Raw genomic sequence first — 18,770 nt, 5'->3', positions numbered from 1 at the left:
TGTTCTATCGTATAGACTGTGTCTGAACTACCTGAGAAAGATATCTCAGACGTGACGGACTGACGGTCCAGTGTAGGTGGTATTCTACAATAAGTTGTCGTGGTTTGTGTCTGAACTACCTGAGAAAGATATTTCAAACGTGGTTGGTCCAGTGTAGGTAGTATTCCACAATAAACTGTCGTGATTTGTGTCTGAACTACCTGAGAAAGATATCTCAGACGTGACGGTCCAGTGTAGGCAGTATTCTACAATAAGCTGTCGTGGTTTGTGTCTGAACTACCTGAGAAAGATATTTCAAACGTGGTGGTCTAGTGTAGGTAATATTCTACAACTAGTTCTCGTGGTTTGAGTCTGAACGGCATTGGAAGCCGTACTTGTATAGAACAATCTCGAGGCATGACCTGGGTACTAGTTTGACCATGGAGTTGAACTTCACTACCCATGGTGAACGGTTAAAACCCATGCATGGTTTAAAATCAACATGATTTAGAAACGTCGCTATAATTCACTCGTTCATTTGTACAAATACACTGTTCCGTCGCATAAAAAAAGAAATTTCGTTTAAAAATTACTCTGTTCAGACACAAAGCACGGCCGTTCAGCAAAGCACGAAAAGCGGTCAGCTAGATTTCAAAGTCCCCAATATAGCACCCGTCAAACTGCTTTAAAAAACAATGAATTTTACAGGTGGACTTCATCAGCGTGATATGAAGATATAGCTCGAATATACTGGAGTTAAATTTAGGATTTTTAATAGCAATATAATGATGTCAATCTAAAGGAAAATGTAAAAAAAAACTGGATAAATATGGGCTTCATTAGAGGCAACATTCTGAGTGGATTGAACAAGAAGAAAGCAGTTTGTTTACTTTTATTGGTATTAGTAAACGTTGAACTAAACACAGCCTTTAAAGAAAAGCAGCGAAGTAAAAGATCAAGCTTTGGCAATAGCATTCAAAATAAAGGAAAGCGAAATGTACTTTATAACTTTGTAACGGATCGACCTCGCGTCCAAACAACAAACATTCAACAGACAGCGGCTAGCCAGCGAAACAACATTGCTTCGTCGTTAATGGCCCAAAAGCAACACTTAGCTCAGCTAGCAAACTACCGGCAATATTTGACAAAGTTGTATTCGAAAAGACGATCGGACATAGATGCCCCGATACTGCAGGGAGATATGCCGGACTTCAAGGACAAGCATTATGAGAATTCGGCTGAACTCGTAAACGATAATCAGTTGAATGATGCCTTGGATGTAAACAAAAAATACGCCTCCAAAATGATCGGCTTGAATTACTACACAAAAGACGTGTTGCCGGCAAGTCATGTTGTGCTACCTCATGAAGACTACCGCAGTTCAATCGGAGGAGGTGGTTTGGTTCAAGGATATTCGCCGTATTCGTCGCAAGAAAGCTCTCTTGTTGGCAATGGAGGAGATGCGAGTCAGCCGCTGCTGACGAATGAGGATTCGCAGATCGAGAAGCTGGTTGAGATGGAAAAACTAAGAGAGCTTGAAGAATTGAGAGGTCAGTGCATGGTGTTGGAATTTCAACGTCGTTAACGTAAAGCGTTTTATCAAAACTATTCTGAGGTGAAGAGGGGAGAAGATTTGCATGAGATCTGAATGTGTATTACCACGCGCATGCAGTGTAAAAATGAGTCTTCTTTCATCGAGGGTCATCCATAGTTTTCCCTTTTAGAGCAAGCATACAGACACCTTCATCTTCACCCCTGTCAGATCCACACGTGTCAACACGGGCACTGCATATCAACAGGCAGGGGTCGATATAAATGTTCATGTAAGCCTGGGTATACTGGACTACGGTGTCAATATGGTAAGGATTATATCAGGATTAGATTAGTTCAAGATTAGTATCAATCATTATGGTAAGAATTATATTAGGATTGATTTAGGTATGAATATGGTAAGAATTATATTAGGATTGATAGGTATTAATCCAGGATTAGACCAGTGTCAATATGAGAGGATTTAGAACTATATCCACCCGGATCAACTAAAGTCAGTCAAATTCATTTCATTACTCTGCAGCACAGCATCGAGCGTGCACGCCGAACCCTTGTAAAATGATGGTGTGTATAGTGACTGGATACGAGTGTTCGTGCGCCGCTGGATATCGCGGCGAACATGCCAAGGTAAGGTCAGTGAGCTCTATATATATATGGAGCAGTAACTTGGTTGCTAAAAGTGAAGCTCACTGGGTAAGGTTGGTCGGTTGACATAGTACTTTAATAAGAAGCACAGAGCTTTCCATTTCAAATACAGAGCATATTTAACCGAGGTTTTTTGTTTTTTCTTTTCTTCAGAGGAGCTCCAATGTGAAAATGAGCCGTGTCAAAATGGAGGGACTTGTACTGAGCTGGATAATGGTTTCGTCTGCACATGCGCGAGAGGATACCGAGGAAAGACGTGTCAACGTATGTACAATGTTTATCAATAAAACATCACATTATAAAGATTATCAGTGGATAATAAACGGATTGTTTATTCTAGTTGAAAATCCTTGTCTTGTGAATCCTTGTCAAAATGGCGGGAGATGTGTCGAGGCCGCTGGACGATACTCGTGTGTTTGCAGAACTGGATGGAGATGTAATGATTGCAGTTGTAAAGGTAATGTCATTGATCGATAATTTCTGTTAAATTGTCCAGGAAACAAACAGGAATCGAGTTTTGCTGTGCTGTGAGGGATGATACTCAATCTTTAATGGTTTCAGTTGAAGTGGAGGAGGCCAAAGTAAGGACGTTACAACTATTTAAACCCCCAGTGGATGAATGTCAACCAAATCCTTGCTCTCATGGGGGGACATGCTCACCCACCCCCTCAGGGTACACGTGTTACTGTGAGGATGGCTACAAGGGAGACACCTGTGAAGGTAGGTGTGATTATATGGATATTTGGGGTGATATCCACACTCGCATGATAATTCCCAACCCCATTTCCTTCACCAACTTAATGTTTCCATTCCTTCATTTTTCCTCATCCAAAGCACAAGATTTCTGTGCGGAAGCTCCTTGTATGAACGGTGGATTATGCATTGAAGGTGGCGGGGAATTCCTGTGTCGTTGCAAGCCTGGGTTCAAAGGGAAGACGTGCGAATGTAAGTGGAAGCACTCAGTCAGAAATCCAAATTTACCTCGCTAACCTGAACTTGTACTTAGAAAAAAGAACATTGCTAAACATGTACCGTTAGCTCTCACAAGATGTCATAAAGTTTCTTCGTTCTTTTTAAAAACTTCTGCGCTTATAATTCTATAAAATGCCACATCATGACTTTTTATCGTCTCTTCTGTAGCGACCGACTTTTGCAACCCAAATCCATGTCTTCACAGCGGCGTGTGCGTCATCCGAGACGCTGGGTACAAGTGTAGATGTCTTCCACAGTTCATTGGTCTAAACTGCGAAGGTAAACCTTCTTTCTACTTCCATAATGTCACTTGTAAAGAGTTCCGGGCTCAAACAAAAAGAAGCGAGTTGACTCTCTTATTTTGGTTCGTTTAAAGCTAAGAATCCCTGCATTCCCAACCCTTGCGTGAACATGGGAGCCTGCAAGAGATACGGAACAAAACACGTCTGTCATTGCGCGAATGGATTCACTGGTCCTCGATGCCAAGGTAATTCAAACTTGTTGAGATGCGACTGATCGATTTTTTTACACAAATTGGATAGAAGCTATTCCTATCCATACTCATCCATCTTCAACAACTTTCAGAGCAAGATCTATGTTTTCTGCGAACTCCCTGCAAGAACGCTGGTAAATGCCGTTCTACAAAAGGCGTCATATCCTGTATTTGTCCCACAGGATTTACTGGACTGCACTGCGAACGTAAGAAACTGTTTGAAGAATTCTTGAACACGAGCAGCAGGCCGTTTTTCATTCACAAACAAGGCATACATGTATTTCTCTCGATATTTAGTGAAAGATTTATGCGAACCAAACCCGTGCGCTAACCACGGAGTATGCAAGACAAACGGAGCCTCATTTCAATGCCGCTGTTCTCGTGGTTTTACTGGAGTGAACTGTAAAGGTAGGTTTAGACACAACCTTGCATATCAGACTCTGGAATTGGATTGAAAGCTATAGACCTTCCTGATCAAGGCTATCGACAGTATGACAACTGTATTAATTTATGATATCTTTACTAAAGATTACGATAATTGTGATCCAGACCCCTGCCAAAACGGAGGTCGATGTTCAAACAGCGCTGGGGGTTATCGATGTGACTGTGTAAATGAATTTGTTGGAGTTCATTGTGAAAGTAAGATGATAAATTATGGTTAATAAATAAAACTAGTGTTTATAGAGCTTATTGCTGGAAATATCAATTGATCTACCTCCACCAGTGAACTCTATCTCAACTGGAACGATAACTTCAATCGACAACTACCATCGATAACTTGAAATGACAACGCCAATCCCTTTCTAATGTTTTCGTCTTCACGTTATTGACACAATTTGGCTTCAAATTGATTTCAAAGATGGCGGCCACACAACCGCCATCGTTCCAGTCTTTATGGAATTCACAGACCTCCACTGAGCCAACTTCAGCAAACTATGAAGTCATTGATATCGCTGATTGATTGCTTGCTTGACTGCACATACTCTCATTCGTCTCTTTCTCATCTCTCGACAGATGAAAACCCATGCAAGCGGAACCCTTGTACGAACGGCGGTGAATGTATAACAATCAGGAGCAACGCACAGTGCAAATGCCCGAAAGGCTTTGTGGGAAAACTTTGCGAACGTAAGCAGATGAATGATGTCATCCTCGTTGATTTCAAAACCTCTCTTGTCTGAAAACAACATCCTTGAATGTTTATATTTTTCATTGTAGATTCAGACCCCTGTCTACCCAATCCCTGCCAGCACAATTCAGAATGCAAGACGCAAGATGATGGAAGCTATCGCTGTGAATGTGAACCAGGGTACACGGGATCCCTGTGCCATCGTAAGTATGCTCAATTCAGGTTTGCTTGTGTGCAGGTAAAACGCCAATCGCCAAAGCCTTAACCAAATCTTACACGGTAAAAGAGCTCCACTTTAAAACCCAGACTGTGAGCAGCAAATCAAGGCAACTCTTCAAAGTTCAAAACTAGTCGGGAAGAGTTGTAAAATATTTCTTATAAGTCTTTCGTGACTGTGGCTCAAACCAGTTCATTGCAAACTGTGGCTCGTATTGTTTTTTAATCAATTTAGTTCGCAGCCATTGCTATCACAATCCATGTTTAAACGGAGGACGATGCGAGACCTTCCACAACACTTACATTTGCCACTGTCCACTGGAGTGGGGAGGACATCACTGCCAAGGTGAGAAGAGGATTGGTATAACCCCTCGACTCGACATGACATCCACCATAAACAGCAGGTCAGATCAGTACACCACAATCTAACTCGTAACATCAATAATTTTTCAGAACACAACTTATGCTTTCCCGACAATCCCTGCGAGAACAACGGCGTTTGTAAAAGCGATGGGCATAATGTTGTCTGCAAGTGTCATCCAGGGTTCTTGGGGGATCACTGTGAAGGTAAAGAGATAGAATGGGATGGTATATTTTCGTCACGGTTAAGATAAGTTTGATTATCATATTTTTGAAATACTTGCCGCATTTTTTTCCTGCAGAAGTGAACTATTGTCACAGACATGTCTGTAAGAACGGTGGCAAATGTTACAACACGAAGTCTGGGTATGAGTGTGATTGCCCTGAAGGTTTTGGCGGCAAAAATTGTGATGGTAGGAATACTCTTCATTGTCTCCTCTCAGACACAGAGTATAGAACGTGCTATTGAATTCGTTGAAAGCAGATCTGCCGATACTTGATAAAAAGTATAGTTGCAGTTTTACATCTCATACATCAAGAGTAAAGATGATCCGAATCAAGTTTTAAACAGACTTGAGTTAGTTTGAGTATCGCTTGTACGAACACGGAAGAGAATAACGCACTCACTATTCCTTTAACCAAATCTTGTTATTTCTTTTCAAGGTTATAGTTCTCCTTGCATGCCCAATCCCTGTCTCAACGATGGATTTTGCGCTGAAGACAAAGCAAATGAGCACGGCTACATGTGTGTTTGCAAACGAGGCTTTGCTGGAAACCAGTGCCAGAGTAAGAAACACTCCGTTGTTTTTGAAAATAGCTTTGACTTGTACCGTTGAGGGAACATGAACCAATCAAATGCGATAACTGTATCAGGTTAACCAATCACGAGCGTAAAACGTATTTGAATTTGAGCATCTCTGATACTAACAGATGACGGAATGGTTATAGAAGATAAGTATAAATAATAGTGATTTGTATTTTAAAAGTTCCAATGTTGCTTCACAGGAAAGGACGCATGCGTTCCAAACCCCTGTCAGAATGCAGGCAAATGTTTCCTGGCAGACAATCGTCTTGGATATCATTGCATTTGTGCTGCGGGAAAACGAGGTCTTCATTGCGAACGTAAGTGCATGTACAAAGTGTTCTCTTCTTTCACCCAATAATGTTTTAGATTTCCTATGTAAAGATTTCCTCGATGTAAAGTGCTATGACCTTCCTAGATTGTCCTCAGATTGCATTTCAAACTAACTAAACAAGTCGCACAGTAACTGGGTCAGCATCTAAACCCAAAAGAAAATATGAAGAAGACTTACACACCTGAGCAACGAACACGCCCCCCCCCCCCACAGGACCCCTAATACAATTTTCACTGTATTAATAACCATTTTTCTTTGCAGACAACGATTATTGCTACCCACAGAACCCCTGTTTGAATGGAGCGACGTGTTTCAGCACTCATGTTGGTTTCGTCTGCAAATGCAAGCTCGGTTACAAAGGACAGAAATGTCAAGGTACGTGTTCACCAAATCATCAAATTGAGCCGGCAAAAGAGAGATGGACAAGTTCTCATACTAATACTGTCATAAACGGCTACCATATACAACAACAAATTGATGAAGATAAGTAACAAAGCATTGCAAAACAAACTCGAAGGAACCTCAATGCTTCTAAACGATTAACTTTAGTTAGATGAATGTAATCGCGGAGAACTGTAAAGAGCTTAGTGCATGGACTAGAATTCTGCCTTGAGTTAGTGGTTAGTGATATGGGGTTAGCATTTCAGAGGGGATAAACCAGGATACTTCGATAAGCTGAGGACACAGAGTGCACTAATCACAACCGATATGAGGTCATATATCAAACAGGAATACCAGGGATAGCGCGCTAACCGTGTTATCATTTCTTTGCAGCTCACGATGAGACAAACCCTTGTGCACTGCACCCGTGTTTAAACCATGGTACTTGTTACGACCAGAGAAACAGCCAAAGCAACCTGGTCAGACTGAACAACCAAGACGCCTACAAATGCTTCTGCATTAATGGCTACAGTGGAAAAAATTGCGAAGTGCCTCAATTCGCGTGTTATTCACAGCCCTGTCAGCACGGTGCCACGTGCATGGACGCACACAAGTTCTCTGATATCGCCTTCGATTCAATAGGCTACAAATGTCTCTGTCCCTATGGTTTCTCCGGGCGAAATTGTCAAAGTGAGTATGAATGAAATAAAACCACATGATGGTGGTTTGGGAGGCAAAAGTTTGAAAGTCAATTGCTGCCGGAAGACCTGACTTGATCTGTCAAATGAGGAATTCATCAGTTCTCTGTACTTATTAAAAAGTATATTCAGTGCTAAAATTTCTTCTTTTTTCGAGTAAACTCTTCAATAAAGATCTCTCTGAAAGAGCAATAAGCTAGGTACCTTCCCAGCAGGCATGGTACACAGACATGCATTTCAAAAAATGCCACATCCACAGCAATGTGAAGAAGAATATGCCATGTTGACATTTTATTTTCCAGTGAATCTTGGCAATGTGGATGGTGGAACATCAGATCTGATATCATCGCTCACCCAAGGGTATGACAGACAGGGCTACGTGCCAGTGCCCAAACCAGACCTCATATCACGATACAGTAGCCCTATTGATCCGAGACAGAGCAATTATGGCAATGTTCCCGTTCCAACTCCGGGACCACCAACTTTTCCTACAGGTGAGATCGTATGGGGCGGGTAGTACTCTTGGAAGACATTCTCTCATTAGATTGGTAGGAGTACTAAACACTTAGTCAGACTACCAGCACTGCGATGATCAACTGACATCGAGGCAGTGAAACACTGAATAAAACATTGCAAAGCAGTAAGTACTAGACTAGTCAGGCTAGTATTAGTAGCAACAGTCAACACTCAGTCAGACTAGCAGTATTGCAATGATCAACTGACATTGAGGAAGGTTGAAAGAGAAACACTGAATAAAACATTGCAAAGCAGTAAGTACTAGACTAGTCAGGCTAGTATTAGTAGCAACAGTCAGCACTCAGCCAGACTAGCAGTACTGCAATGATCAACTGACATTGAGGAAGGTTGAAAGAGAAACAAACTCAACACAGTAAATTTTCCTTTTCCCTTTAGTAAGACGAACCTATGACACACAGGAACAAAACAATGTTAACACAGGCAACCCAGAATACAGGATAGGAAATTCAGCAACAAAAACCGAAGATTATTCGGCAAACAACCAGCCAACGGACGAGGAACTTGAAGCTCAGGCGATGGGCATACCGCAGTCAGCACTGCCTGGTGGCTCAAGACGCGGTCAGATTGTCCGCTTATCACAAGGAATGCAGCTCGTACGGGTACGAAGGGAACGCTGATCTCGGAATATTTCTGGAGTCATGATGCAACCGGCATCCACTTCCAGGATGAAATATCAATGAAAAAAATCAGTTGACCTTTAGTCAATAGTGACGTCATCGTGGAAATGTGACGTCATCGTGGTATACCAAACGGCATCGGAAGTCGAACCCAAAATGACCCTGGATGTAAATAGCTAAAAATACGGTAGTTCATTTATGTTTAAATGCAATAAAATTGACCAAAGTGAATCATTTTGATAGATAACATACGTTTGCTGTTAAGTATCGAGTTTACTACGATGGACTATCAAAACTTGTTTCGTGATTAAAATAAACTGAGTAAAAGGGCATTAATCTTCGACAAAATTGCCCCAATTTACTCGGCTAAACCCAAGAAAGTTTTCCTGACAAAAGAAAAATTCTTCCAGTGTTCCTTGTTGAACTATACTGAGGTATAATGAGCCCTAGTCTTCACTCTCAAATGCCAGATATTTTCACTCGATTTTACTTCTCAATGGACGTCTTTACGCTCTGACTTAAACAACACAACAACGCGATATTTTGACAGGCATAGCGACAATTTAAAATAACAATTCTGATATGAAAAACCAGATATTTCAATAAAAGATCCCATTAATTCTTCTTGTGTTTTCAGTGGAAGTCAATATATCAAACAGTGCCTTCAAATCCGAAATGATAAGTCCCTAATTTATCAAAAAGCAGTCAATCACAATTCAATCGACCACAAGCGAGAAAATACAATTTGTTCAAAGTGGAACAGGTACTTGTGGGGTGGCAATACGCTTCGGAAAGATCGCTAAATTTCCTCGGTCGGAGAGGAAGATTGAAACAAGTCAAAGATTAAGGCGAACTCTGTAAAAAATTCCGACAAAAAGCCCTAATGAATTTGGGATCATGAAAAGGGCTTGCTTTGTTTTGGTCGCTGTTGCAATCGTTGTGATTTTAATCGCTGACGTTTCTGCCAAGTCGCGCGGAAAGAAAAAGCCACATATTACTAAAAGCAATGGAAAAAGCGTTTTAAAGCATTCGAATAAGAATGGAGTGACTAAGAATAATACGACAAAAAGGCAGTTTATAAACAGGCCGAGGATTAGATATTTCGGAAACCGGCCTTACATATGGATGAAACCGTCTCCGTTAACGCAAAGAACGATTGTGACAACACACATACCAAGGCCGCCATTAGCCTTGCCTTATTCCGCACGTGTAATGCATTTGCTGGCAAGTAGGTATCCGTCCTTGTATAATAACAGGCAGGCTCTGTCGCAGGGATTTGCCGGATATGCCGGAGGATTGCCTCAGAGCCCGCTGCTTGGAGCTGGCTTGGATGGAACGGCGGTATCGCACGGATTAGAAGACGAGGAAGCAGATGACGGTAGGTAGTCAGTTGAAACAACAAGCTTCAGGGATTCAGGTCTCAATTTACCGGGAAAAACATGACAGATACTTTGAGGATTCGACCCAAAGCTCTGTCAAGGTAGGAATCAGCTTCCATGGGAAGCCCTAGGAAAACCTGCAAGATTTGTTTCCTAAATGTACTTATCTTATAGATCCAGATCGAGTGGTTTGTTTGTAATGTTTAATTTCAAATAAAATGCGCTTCAAACCAATGCACCATCTCAGTGCCTGCATTTTGCTCCTCATCGAAGACCAAAAAACATTCAAAATTCTTAATTATTTCCACTTTTCCACTTCGTCATCTATCAAAGCATCAACTAGGGCACATTAAGATCCAGAGATCAACCATATTTCCCCCCAAGGAGGCCCAGCCTTGTATTAGCACTGGTCGACCTAATCGACAAAAGTGGATCTGCGTCTTTCTTAGAACGCTGCGAGCCGAATCCATGTCAGAATGGAGGAACGTGCAACGAGATCAAAGAGGGATACGAGTGTATCTGTTCCTCTGGATTCAAAGGATCTGACTGCGAAGGTGGGTCTAGATTTTCACTTGCAGAGAAATTGTTCGCTGGCGAAATATTTGCATATTTTCCTTCGAATTGAGAACAGTCAAGTTGGACTTACTTACAGCTGGAGATCCATAGGAAGGTGTTCAAAGTACAAGAGCTCACGGGTAGACTACATAGGAATCTGACAATTTATGTACATTATCCTGAATCCTCCGATAATCCGGGTAATAGCATTCAGGATAATGGCTCACATACAATCCACCTTCTTTTCATTTTCAGAGGAGAATCATTGCCATCCTAATCCGTGTAGAAACGCTGGGGTTTGTACTGAAGCTGACGGCGCTTTCGTCTGCACTTGCAGTGAGGGATTCAAAGGAGTAAACTGTGAAGGTACGATACCATGATCCACCTCTTTACCTAACTATCCTTATTTACTCCTAATCATCCCCATGCATTCCATTTAAACACGACAGATGAACCGCATTCCTTAATCTCGTTCTTCAGCCTATTATTTTCATATATTTGACATGATCCTAATTTTCGTCTACAGAACACAACAAGTGTCAACCTAACCCCTGCAAAAACGGTGGATCATGCACCGAAATTAACGCAGGATTTGAATGCAGTTGTGGGGCAGAGTACAGGGGTCCCACCTGCGAAGGTAAGCGAAACACCTCGCGCTTGTTTCCCAACAAAACCTTTCACAAACTGTCCAATCTGAATACACTTGAATACGCTTATTCCCCCAACAAAACCTTTCAAAAACTGTCCTCCATTCTGACGCGCTTTAATACAATAGTGGATTTGACATGAAAACCGATATGTATTTTGGCGCCTCAAAACTGTTTTATTACTTTGTAGAGATCGATCACTGTCATCTTAGCCCTTGTATGAACGGTGGGACATGCATGGGTGGCGAGGGACCTGCCTCGGTATCATGTTTGTGTCCTTCCGGATACAATGGCATTCATTGTGAACGTAAGTTTTGAAGTCATACGATTCAAGCTTTAGGATAACTAATTTTAGGCTTTAGCATAGATCGAGCTATGTAAATGAAGTGTAAATGAAGTGTAAATGAAGTAAATAAACAAAGTACATAACTATTTGTAACCAACCTATCTTGTTTAGTTGAAAGTCGGTGTCACACAAGCCCATGTCGAAACGGTGGGACATGTCTTGATAATCAGGGAGCATTTCAGTGCCTCTGTCCTCAAGGTTTCACTGGAGTGAGCTGTGAAGGTGAGAAAAACATAAGAGTCACATTTTAATGAAGAAAGAGTTTGTGTGAAATTTTTATATTAAATTTTGACATTTTTTTCTAGCTGTGATGAATCCGTGTGATTCAGAGCCTTGTCTGAATGATGGCTCCTGCATTAATCTCGGGCCAATGGTCTTCAAATGCGCATGTGCTAGAGGTTTTAGAGGCAGAACATGTGAAAGTAAGATTTGAGAACATATACAAAGATACAAATTATAAATCCTATCATAACTTTCTTCCTTTATAAGACAAACTGAATACTCTCTCTATTCTCTCAAAAAAACTACACATACTATCCTAAATCCTTTATTAAGCGCTGTGAAAATTCACAAGACTTCTTTTACTGTAGTGGAGAAAAGATGCGAGCCTAATCCATGTCAAAATGGTGGATTTTGTCATGAAAGTTTCACCACGGGCGACTACAGATGCGAATGTCCAAAACCTTACAAAGGAACCAACTGTGAAGGCAAGTCATGACATCTTCATATGACATCGATAATGAACTCCCAGTTCTCTTCATACATTAACAAGAACTTCCTCAATATTTCAACCGGAATATCTATCTCTTTCTCATCACGTTTTCTTTCAACTTTAATGATATTTTACTCTCTGAAATTGGTTGAAAATACAGAATACAAAACGTTTTCCACCTCAAATCATCTGCGTGACGTAACTCTAATACGACCATCACTCCAAGTCGAAACATGTTGTAATTTACCTGAAGATGACTCGACTGAAGACAAAAACCTTTTTGCATTAAAATTTTGGAGTCGTTTTAAGTCGTGAAACATATCATTCAATATGCATTTAGATCATATCAACGCATGTGAAAACAGCCCGTGTCTCAACGGGGGAACATGTACGACATCGTTTGGGCTTCAGACAAAAGTCTGCTTCTGGATACAAAGGACAACATTGCGAAGGTAAAGTGTGAAGAACAGTAGAAGAAAAGAAGTCAGTATATACAGTTATGTCAGACCACAGTTTGACCCGTGTGAAGCCAATTCGTTCTTCTTGCTTTCAGAAGAGGAGCACTGTCGCTCAACGATATGTCGAAATGGTGGCACGTGTTCCCCGGGAACTAACGGCGACAGCTGTACATGCTTAGCGGGATTCAGTGGTCCTACTTGTGACGGTACGACAGACGAGCTTTGAAGGCTGGGGGGGGAGGGATTGCAATGAACTGCAATTTTGAATCGTCACAGGCGTGTGTCTATCTATAAGGTTTTTGGATACTGTCGCAAAATTAGGTTGCGAGAAAAAAAGATCATTTACTCACAGTACTGAGACATCAAATATGGGCAAATTACTACCTGTTTTGCAAATATTTGGGTGTGGCCCCATTGGAGACATTTCACATTAGGTGCACAGCCCAAGTTTACATTTCTCTCTCTCAATCTCTCTAGTCCGCTCAAAATGTCACCCCAACCCCTGCACCAATGGTGGAACGTGTTTCGAAAATGACATGGAGTTCACCTGCACGTGCCCAAGTGGTTTCAGAGGAAAGACATGTGAAGGTATGCACAGGGGTGCACAGGGGTGAATACCCTTATACACCTTGATCACTAAGCATGCAAGAAAGGTCTATATAGAGCAATAGTTTAATGTGTTTCTCTGGATTGTTTAGCACGAGATAAATGCCATCCAAACCCTTGCCACCATGATGGAATATGTGAAACTGAAGGACTAGATTATGTGTGTACGTGCTCCTCTGGTTGGACCGGTGATACCTGCGAAGGTAGGGCTAACCATAGACCAAACTGCGCCCGAGATATTTGCTACTTTTAAGGCCACAAATAAAGGAGGTTGGTCCCCCATTCAGTAAACAGCAAAGATCTTCACAAAAATGCCATAGGATGACAAAATTTATGTCACTAATATCAACTTAGTCATGATAAGTTTTGTGGGGATGCAGAACCTTTTCTGAGGGGACAACTCACTGGTATAACTCTACAGGAATCACCTAATTGATTAATTATTAATTAACTTGTATTATATTACTAACAATCACTAATGGCATTGCGATAGTTGATAACTAATCCTATTAATTTGAACTAAATCATTCAGGCAGATAAATATGTTACACGTCACAAATTGCCACAAAATTGTATCTAACTATTTAACCGGTGAAAATAACTAATTGATTAATAACTAACCTCACTAACCATGATAAAACAGACAAGGATCGTTGCCGCCCTAACCCATGTGACCATGGCGGAATTTGTATCTCAAGAATCAATAATTACATCTGTCATTGTCCTGCTGATTGGATGGGAAAAACCTGTGAAAGTAAGAATCAGAATCAATGTAATTTCTAATTGAACCACTGCAGACCATAGGGGACGAGATAGGGAGGTTCTTCTACATCAATTATACATCCTTGTAGCTGAGAAAGCTAAAAATTTCAGAATGAAAGAAGAATCAGAATTTAATGGTTGTTAATACTATTTTTCTGCCTTTATTCTCCTAAGATAACATCAACATTGTTGTTTTTAAAGTTCTAATCCTAATACTTCTCAATACTACAGCACTATAGAACTACTGCAATCACGATATATATCTAACCTGAAATAACGCAAAACTAACACCAGCTATGCTGAACATCAGCATCTAAAGTAAAAAACAAATTCCGAATAGCCAAGACATCTTGAGAGCAAATATACGACGAATCATCCCAAAGATGACTTCAAAATCACAAGTCTCAACCTGTATCTAATGTTTCAATCATATATTGACTCATATATTGATTTGATTATATTTTTATAATATTTTAAAGCCATCTAAAAGCTATTTTAAAATCTCGCCACGTGAAATTCAAATACACAATAAGAAAATCCTTCAAAAGAAAGTGCAATCCCGACAAGAAAACCCTAATATTAATCTAAAACCCACCTTTATTAAAATACTTTTAAGTCTTTGTTTACTTCGTGGACATTTAAACTTTAAATGGCATTTGAATGTGGCAAATGTAAACGTAAAATTTGTATTCCCCGCCATTTCATACGCGCGTCTTTTTCGATCGATCCCAAATCATCCATAATAATCCCTTAAAAAAACATCATAAACCCTGGCAAATCCATAGATATCACTGATCTGAAGATCTGCCGTAAATTGGGAGACGTATTTTGGATAGAATATTACCCAAGCGTTGCCACATGGGGGGTCCACCTTATGAGGAGGTAGGGGGAACTTATGGGGAGGTGGGCTCATTCGGGTGCCACCATGGTTTGCATCAATACTTCGTTAGCCAATCTCACAACGAGGTGCAAAACCACCACTAAACAGATCAATTCAAGGGTCCTAATACACAACTCAACTATTTATTGTTTTAGTTTCAGCATTCAACAACATTGCCAGCGCGTCGGGAGGATCTTGTGCTACAACACGATGGGGTTGCTGCCCTGACGGAAAAACACCAGCCCAGGGACCAGGGCAATCAGGCTGTCCAGGTATGCAACTTCTGCAATTTCCGTGCAGATAGGAACAAAACCTTTTGTAATATCACCAACCCAAAATCTCAGCCTTGGATTTAATCCTAAAGAGACCTGGTTTGAATTCTCAATCGCACTTCTGACTTCCCACTATCGCAATTTTAAACGCAGGAAAGCTGTGACATCGTAAAAGGGCTTAGAACTTACCTTTCTTTTCCTCCTTTTCATCTTTGTAGAGCGTTTCCGAAAAAGGTAAAACCTTTTATTTGTATTTTACTGAATATAATTGATATGAATTTATTCATTTATATCACACTCAAATCAGCCTGATATGTCCCTAATGATAGCGTCTCCAGGGCCGCCGAGAGAAATTTGCCATTTTCCGCCGAATATGACCATGGTCGTATTTTCCATTTTTCCGGCGAATATGACCATGGTCGTATTTGCCATTTTCCGGCGAATATGACCATGGTCGTATTTACCAAGTTCCGGCGAATATGACGATGGTCGTATTTGCCATTTTCCAGCGAATATGACCATGGTCGTATTTGCCATTTTCCGGCGAATATGACCATGGTCGTATTTGCCATTTTCCAGCGAATATGACCATGGTCGTATTTGCCATTTTCCGGCGAAAATGACCATGGTCGTATTTGCCATTTTCCAGCGAATATGACGATGGTCGTATTTGCCATTTTCCAGCGAATATGACCATGGTCGTATTTGCCATTTTCCGGCGAATGTATGACCATGGTCGTATATTTGCTATTTTCCGGCGAACATATGACCATGGTCGTATATTTGCCATTCTCCGGCGAATACGAGATCACCGGAAAATGATAAACACGACCATGGTCGATTCCGCCGGAAAATGGCGTATTCGAAAAATAGCCCCTTCAGGTTTGGGGCCCGGAGCAAAATGCACCCTACCCCCCCCCTCTCGGTGCTGGGCATCTCAGTTCTGTATCTTTTTAGGTCAAAAGTGCCTAGAAAATCTACCTAGGCTTCCCGCTTCGTCAGAAGTCAACCATGCTGCAGGTCCTGGAAATCACTAAAGGCTTGTTTTTTTTGCAGAAAAACTATATACGTAGATACGACCACATACGCATGTTGGGTATTTTAGAAAGTACAGAGTACAATCATTCATTTCAATTTTGACTTTCATTTTCTACAGTACACGAAAAACGATTGTGAAAAGTTAGCTATTGTATAATAGTTTGTATAAAAGTCGTAAGTTCGTAACCGATTGTAAAAAAGTCGTATTCTATCCTTCACCTCCACAATGACTTACTGAGTTTAGTTGTAGTAAATTCCAAAATTAAAAGTACTGTTTTTAAAGCTCCTGTGGTACATTAAAAGACAGCAATTTGGGCATGGCTCAGTCATTGCCTGTTCGGTCATATTTTTCGGAAAACTATACTATTGGTATGAAATGTGTTTTACTCCTGAGGAAGCCTAACCGCTTGTCCTGATGCACAAGACTTCTCGCATGCCTCTACAATTTCACTAACAAGCAAGATTGATTCCTTCGTTATATCCGTCGCACATTTCCCTTGGATTACGTCCAGGAAATGTTCGATAACATTCTTATACGATTTCGCAAATCTCTCCATGAAAGAATTCAAAATTCGTCCAGTCGACGAGCCTTCTTTCCCGGAGAATTCGACGTTCGTAGCCTTGTAGTTGTTTTGAACAAGCATTCCTTTATTGCCAAACACCTCAACGCGTTGGTCATGACCAAAACAAGCAAAACGTGAGAGGTCTATGATCCCGATACCTCCGCTAGGAAACTTCAACACGATCGCCACTGTATCGACGTCGTTTAACTCCCCTATTTCTTTGATAAAGCTATGAGCCGCCGTATACACGCTCAGCGGTCTCTCTCCGTAGATCCACGTCAGCAAATCGATGTCGTGTATTGCGCAGTCGTGGTAGATTCCTTTCGTTGACTTGAAGTAGTCTATGGGCGACATCGGCGAATCACGACTGGTAATCTTCACCATTTGAACCTGTCCAACATCGCCAGCTCTTGTACGTGTGTAGATTTCGCGAAGCCCTGGATCGAAACGACGGTTGAAACCACAAATCAATGGGACTCCCTTTTTCTTCGCTTCGTCGTAACACTTTTCTGCAACAGATTGTAAAGTTAGCCTCATGAAAATTCATTTAGGTCAACAGTGCAGTTTCAGATTACGGGTATTTTAGAGTGTCTCAAGAGCTCCCGGGCCCATTCAAGTAAATCGTTATTTACATCTGCCTAGCACGGGAAATGCAGTTTCACCGCTTTATTTATAACAAAATACTCGTTGGCATATAAACAACACCACTAGCTACAATCCCTGTAGTTAAGTTGTTTGTATTACACTATAAACTAACCGATTTCCTCGACAGTGTCAGCCAGAGGCTTCTCACAAAAAACGCCTTTCCTGCAGCTATACTGGCTAGTACCAAAGACGCATGAGTATGATTTGGAGTCGATATAACACATGCGTGGAGTGTTTCATCGCTCAGCACAGATTGCATGTCGCTTGTGTGAGCTACCTTCGTGTCAACCTGATAGTCCGCAACATATTTCTCGGCTTCCCTGTGTAATTCTTCGACTACATATTTTATCTTGACCCGCGAGCTATTGTAGAGATCTTTGAAATGAACTTTCCCCAATACGACCCAAACCAACACGGCAATTGATGCGGACTCCATAGTAAGAATGAACCGAGTGTCTTCTAGATGAGATCATATTACCGCTTTGCCAACGATGTATATCAGTTGTGTCGAGCTCCCGAGTAAACAAACTTTACGAAGCAAAAAAAGCAATGGGTGCAGAAGCGACGATGGTCAGATGATGAATTTAGGATTGAAAACTCAAAACTGGAACTAGTCGATGACGATGTATCAGATTTGGTGTTAGGATAGCTTTAGATTAGTTAAGAATAAAAAGCCAATACTAGCCGACAATTTCAAGAAATACAAAACAAAACATAATCCAAAGATTAACATCTTGAAACCCAAAATATAGGATAAAACAAGAAAAATAAATTCGTGATATTTCGAATTTATTACAAAATCATCATCAGACTAACTGAAGTTACAATATACACGTAAGATCTCATATGCAATCGGTAATCCGTTACATCATATAACGGAAATCTCAATCAAAAGACCACGACAGATTAGCAGTGAGAGGTGTGATGATATGGGTGTAGAATCACGAGAAAAACTAGAGCTCTTTGCTTGCCTTCAGACCAGAATTTAGCTTAGCCTTAGGTGAACGATATTGATATAAAGTGCTTCAAGCAATATGAGAATTACACGACATTTCTGAGTTAATAATGCATGTGTATTCGGGAATTGTTAATAATTAGGTTTGAAATTAAAGTAGAGACGTCGTGTTCGTCTATGGTAAATTATTTATAAAGTTTGTCGAAAGCAAGGTGTAGACTTACAATGGCTTATGACTTTT

At 40.9% G+C, this 18,770-nt stretch overlaps 3 protein-coding genes across 3 annotated transcripts; 2 read left to right on the top strand and 1 right to left on the bottom strand.

The window, feature by feature from the left end:
- Positions 1 to 639: 639 nt before the first annotated feature.
- On the top strand, positions 640 to 12,806 carry LOC114527682 (neurogenic locus notch homolog protein 2-like). Its single transcript, XM_028549389.1, has 32 exons — positions 640 to 1,529; positions 1,704 to 1,838; positions 2,054 to 2,157; positions 2,331 to 2,439; positions 2,516 to 2,632; positions 2,737 to 2,895; positions 3,010 to 3,120; positions 3,316 to 3,426; positions 3,524 to 3,634; positions 3,733 to 3,846; positions 3,938 to 4,048; positions 4,169 to 4,279; positions 4,655 to 4,765; positions 4,856 to 4,969; positions 5,218 to 5,328; positions 5,436 to 5,549; positions 5,645 to 5,755; positions 6,006 to 6,128; positions 6,348 to 6,464; positions 6,740 to 6,853; positions 7,253 to 7,549; positions 7,860 to 8,051; positions 8,470 to 8,706; positions 9,586 to 10,089; positions 10,540 to 10,644; positions 10,901 to 11,011; positions 11,172 to 11,282; positions 11,483 to 11,599; positions 11,750 to 11,860; positions 11,944 to 12,060; positions 12,229 to 12,345; positions 12,691 to 12,806. The coding sequence occupies exons 1-32, from the start codon at positions 809 to 811 to the stop codon at positions 12,804 to 12,806; spliced, it is 5,064 nt and encodes a 1,687-aa protein (XP_028405190.1). The 5' UTR covers positions 640 to 808.
- A 121-nt stretch (positions 12,807 to 12,927) lies between these two features.
- LOC114527587 (delta-like protein 1) lies at positions 12,928 to 15,566 on the top strand. Its single transcript, XM_028549280.1, has 6 exons — positions 12,928 to 13,014; positions 13,286 to 13,396; positions 13,507 to 13,617; positions 14,058 to 14,168; positions 15,212 to 15,328; positions 15,547 to 15,566. Exons 2-6 carry the CDS (start codon positions 13,345 to 13,347, stop codon positions 15,564 to 15,566), a joined length of 411 nt encoding a protein of 136 aa, XP_028405081.1. The 5' UTR covers positions 12,928 to 13,014; positions 13,286 to 13,344.
- An 895-nt stretch (positions 15,567 to 16,461) lies between these two features.
- Positions 16,462 to 18,010, bottom strand: LOC114527681 (inositol 2-dehydrogenase-like). The gene is given in 3 exon segments (XM_028549388.1): positions 16,462 to 17,438; positions 17,687 to 17,731; positions 17,734 to 18,010. Coding segments are annotated over 3 exon segments (1,011 nt in total). The 3' UTR covers positions 16,462 to 16,749.
- Between the last annotated feature and the right edge of the window lie 760 nt (positions 18,011 to 18,770).

Source organism: Dendronephthya gigantea, unplaced genomic scaffold (assembly GCF_004324835.1).
Source record: "Dendronephthya gigantea isolate DGI-Jeju-01 unplaced genomic scaffold, DenGig_1.0 000045F, whole genome shotgun sequence".
Taxonomy (NCBI): Eukaryota; Metazoa; Cnidaria; class Anthozoa; order Malacalcyonacea; family Nephtheidae; genus Dendronephthya; species Dendronephthya gigantea.
The sequence above is the reverse complement of the archived record's forward strand: the minus strand, read 5'-3'. Positions and strand labels throughout refer to the sequence as shown.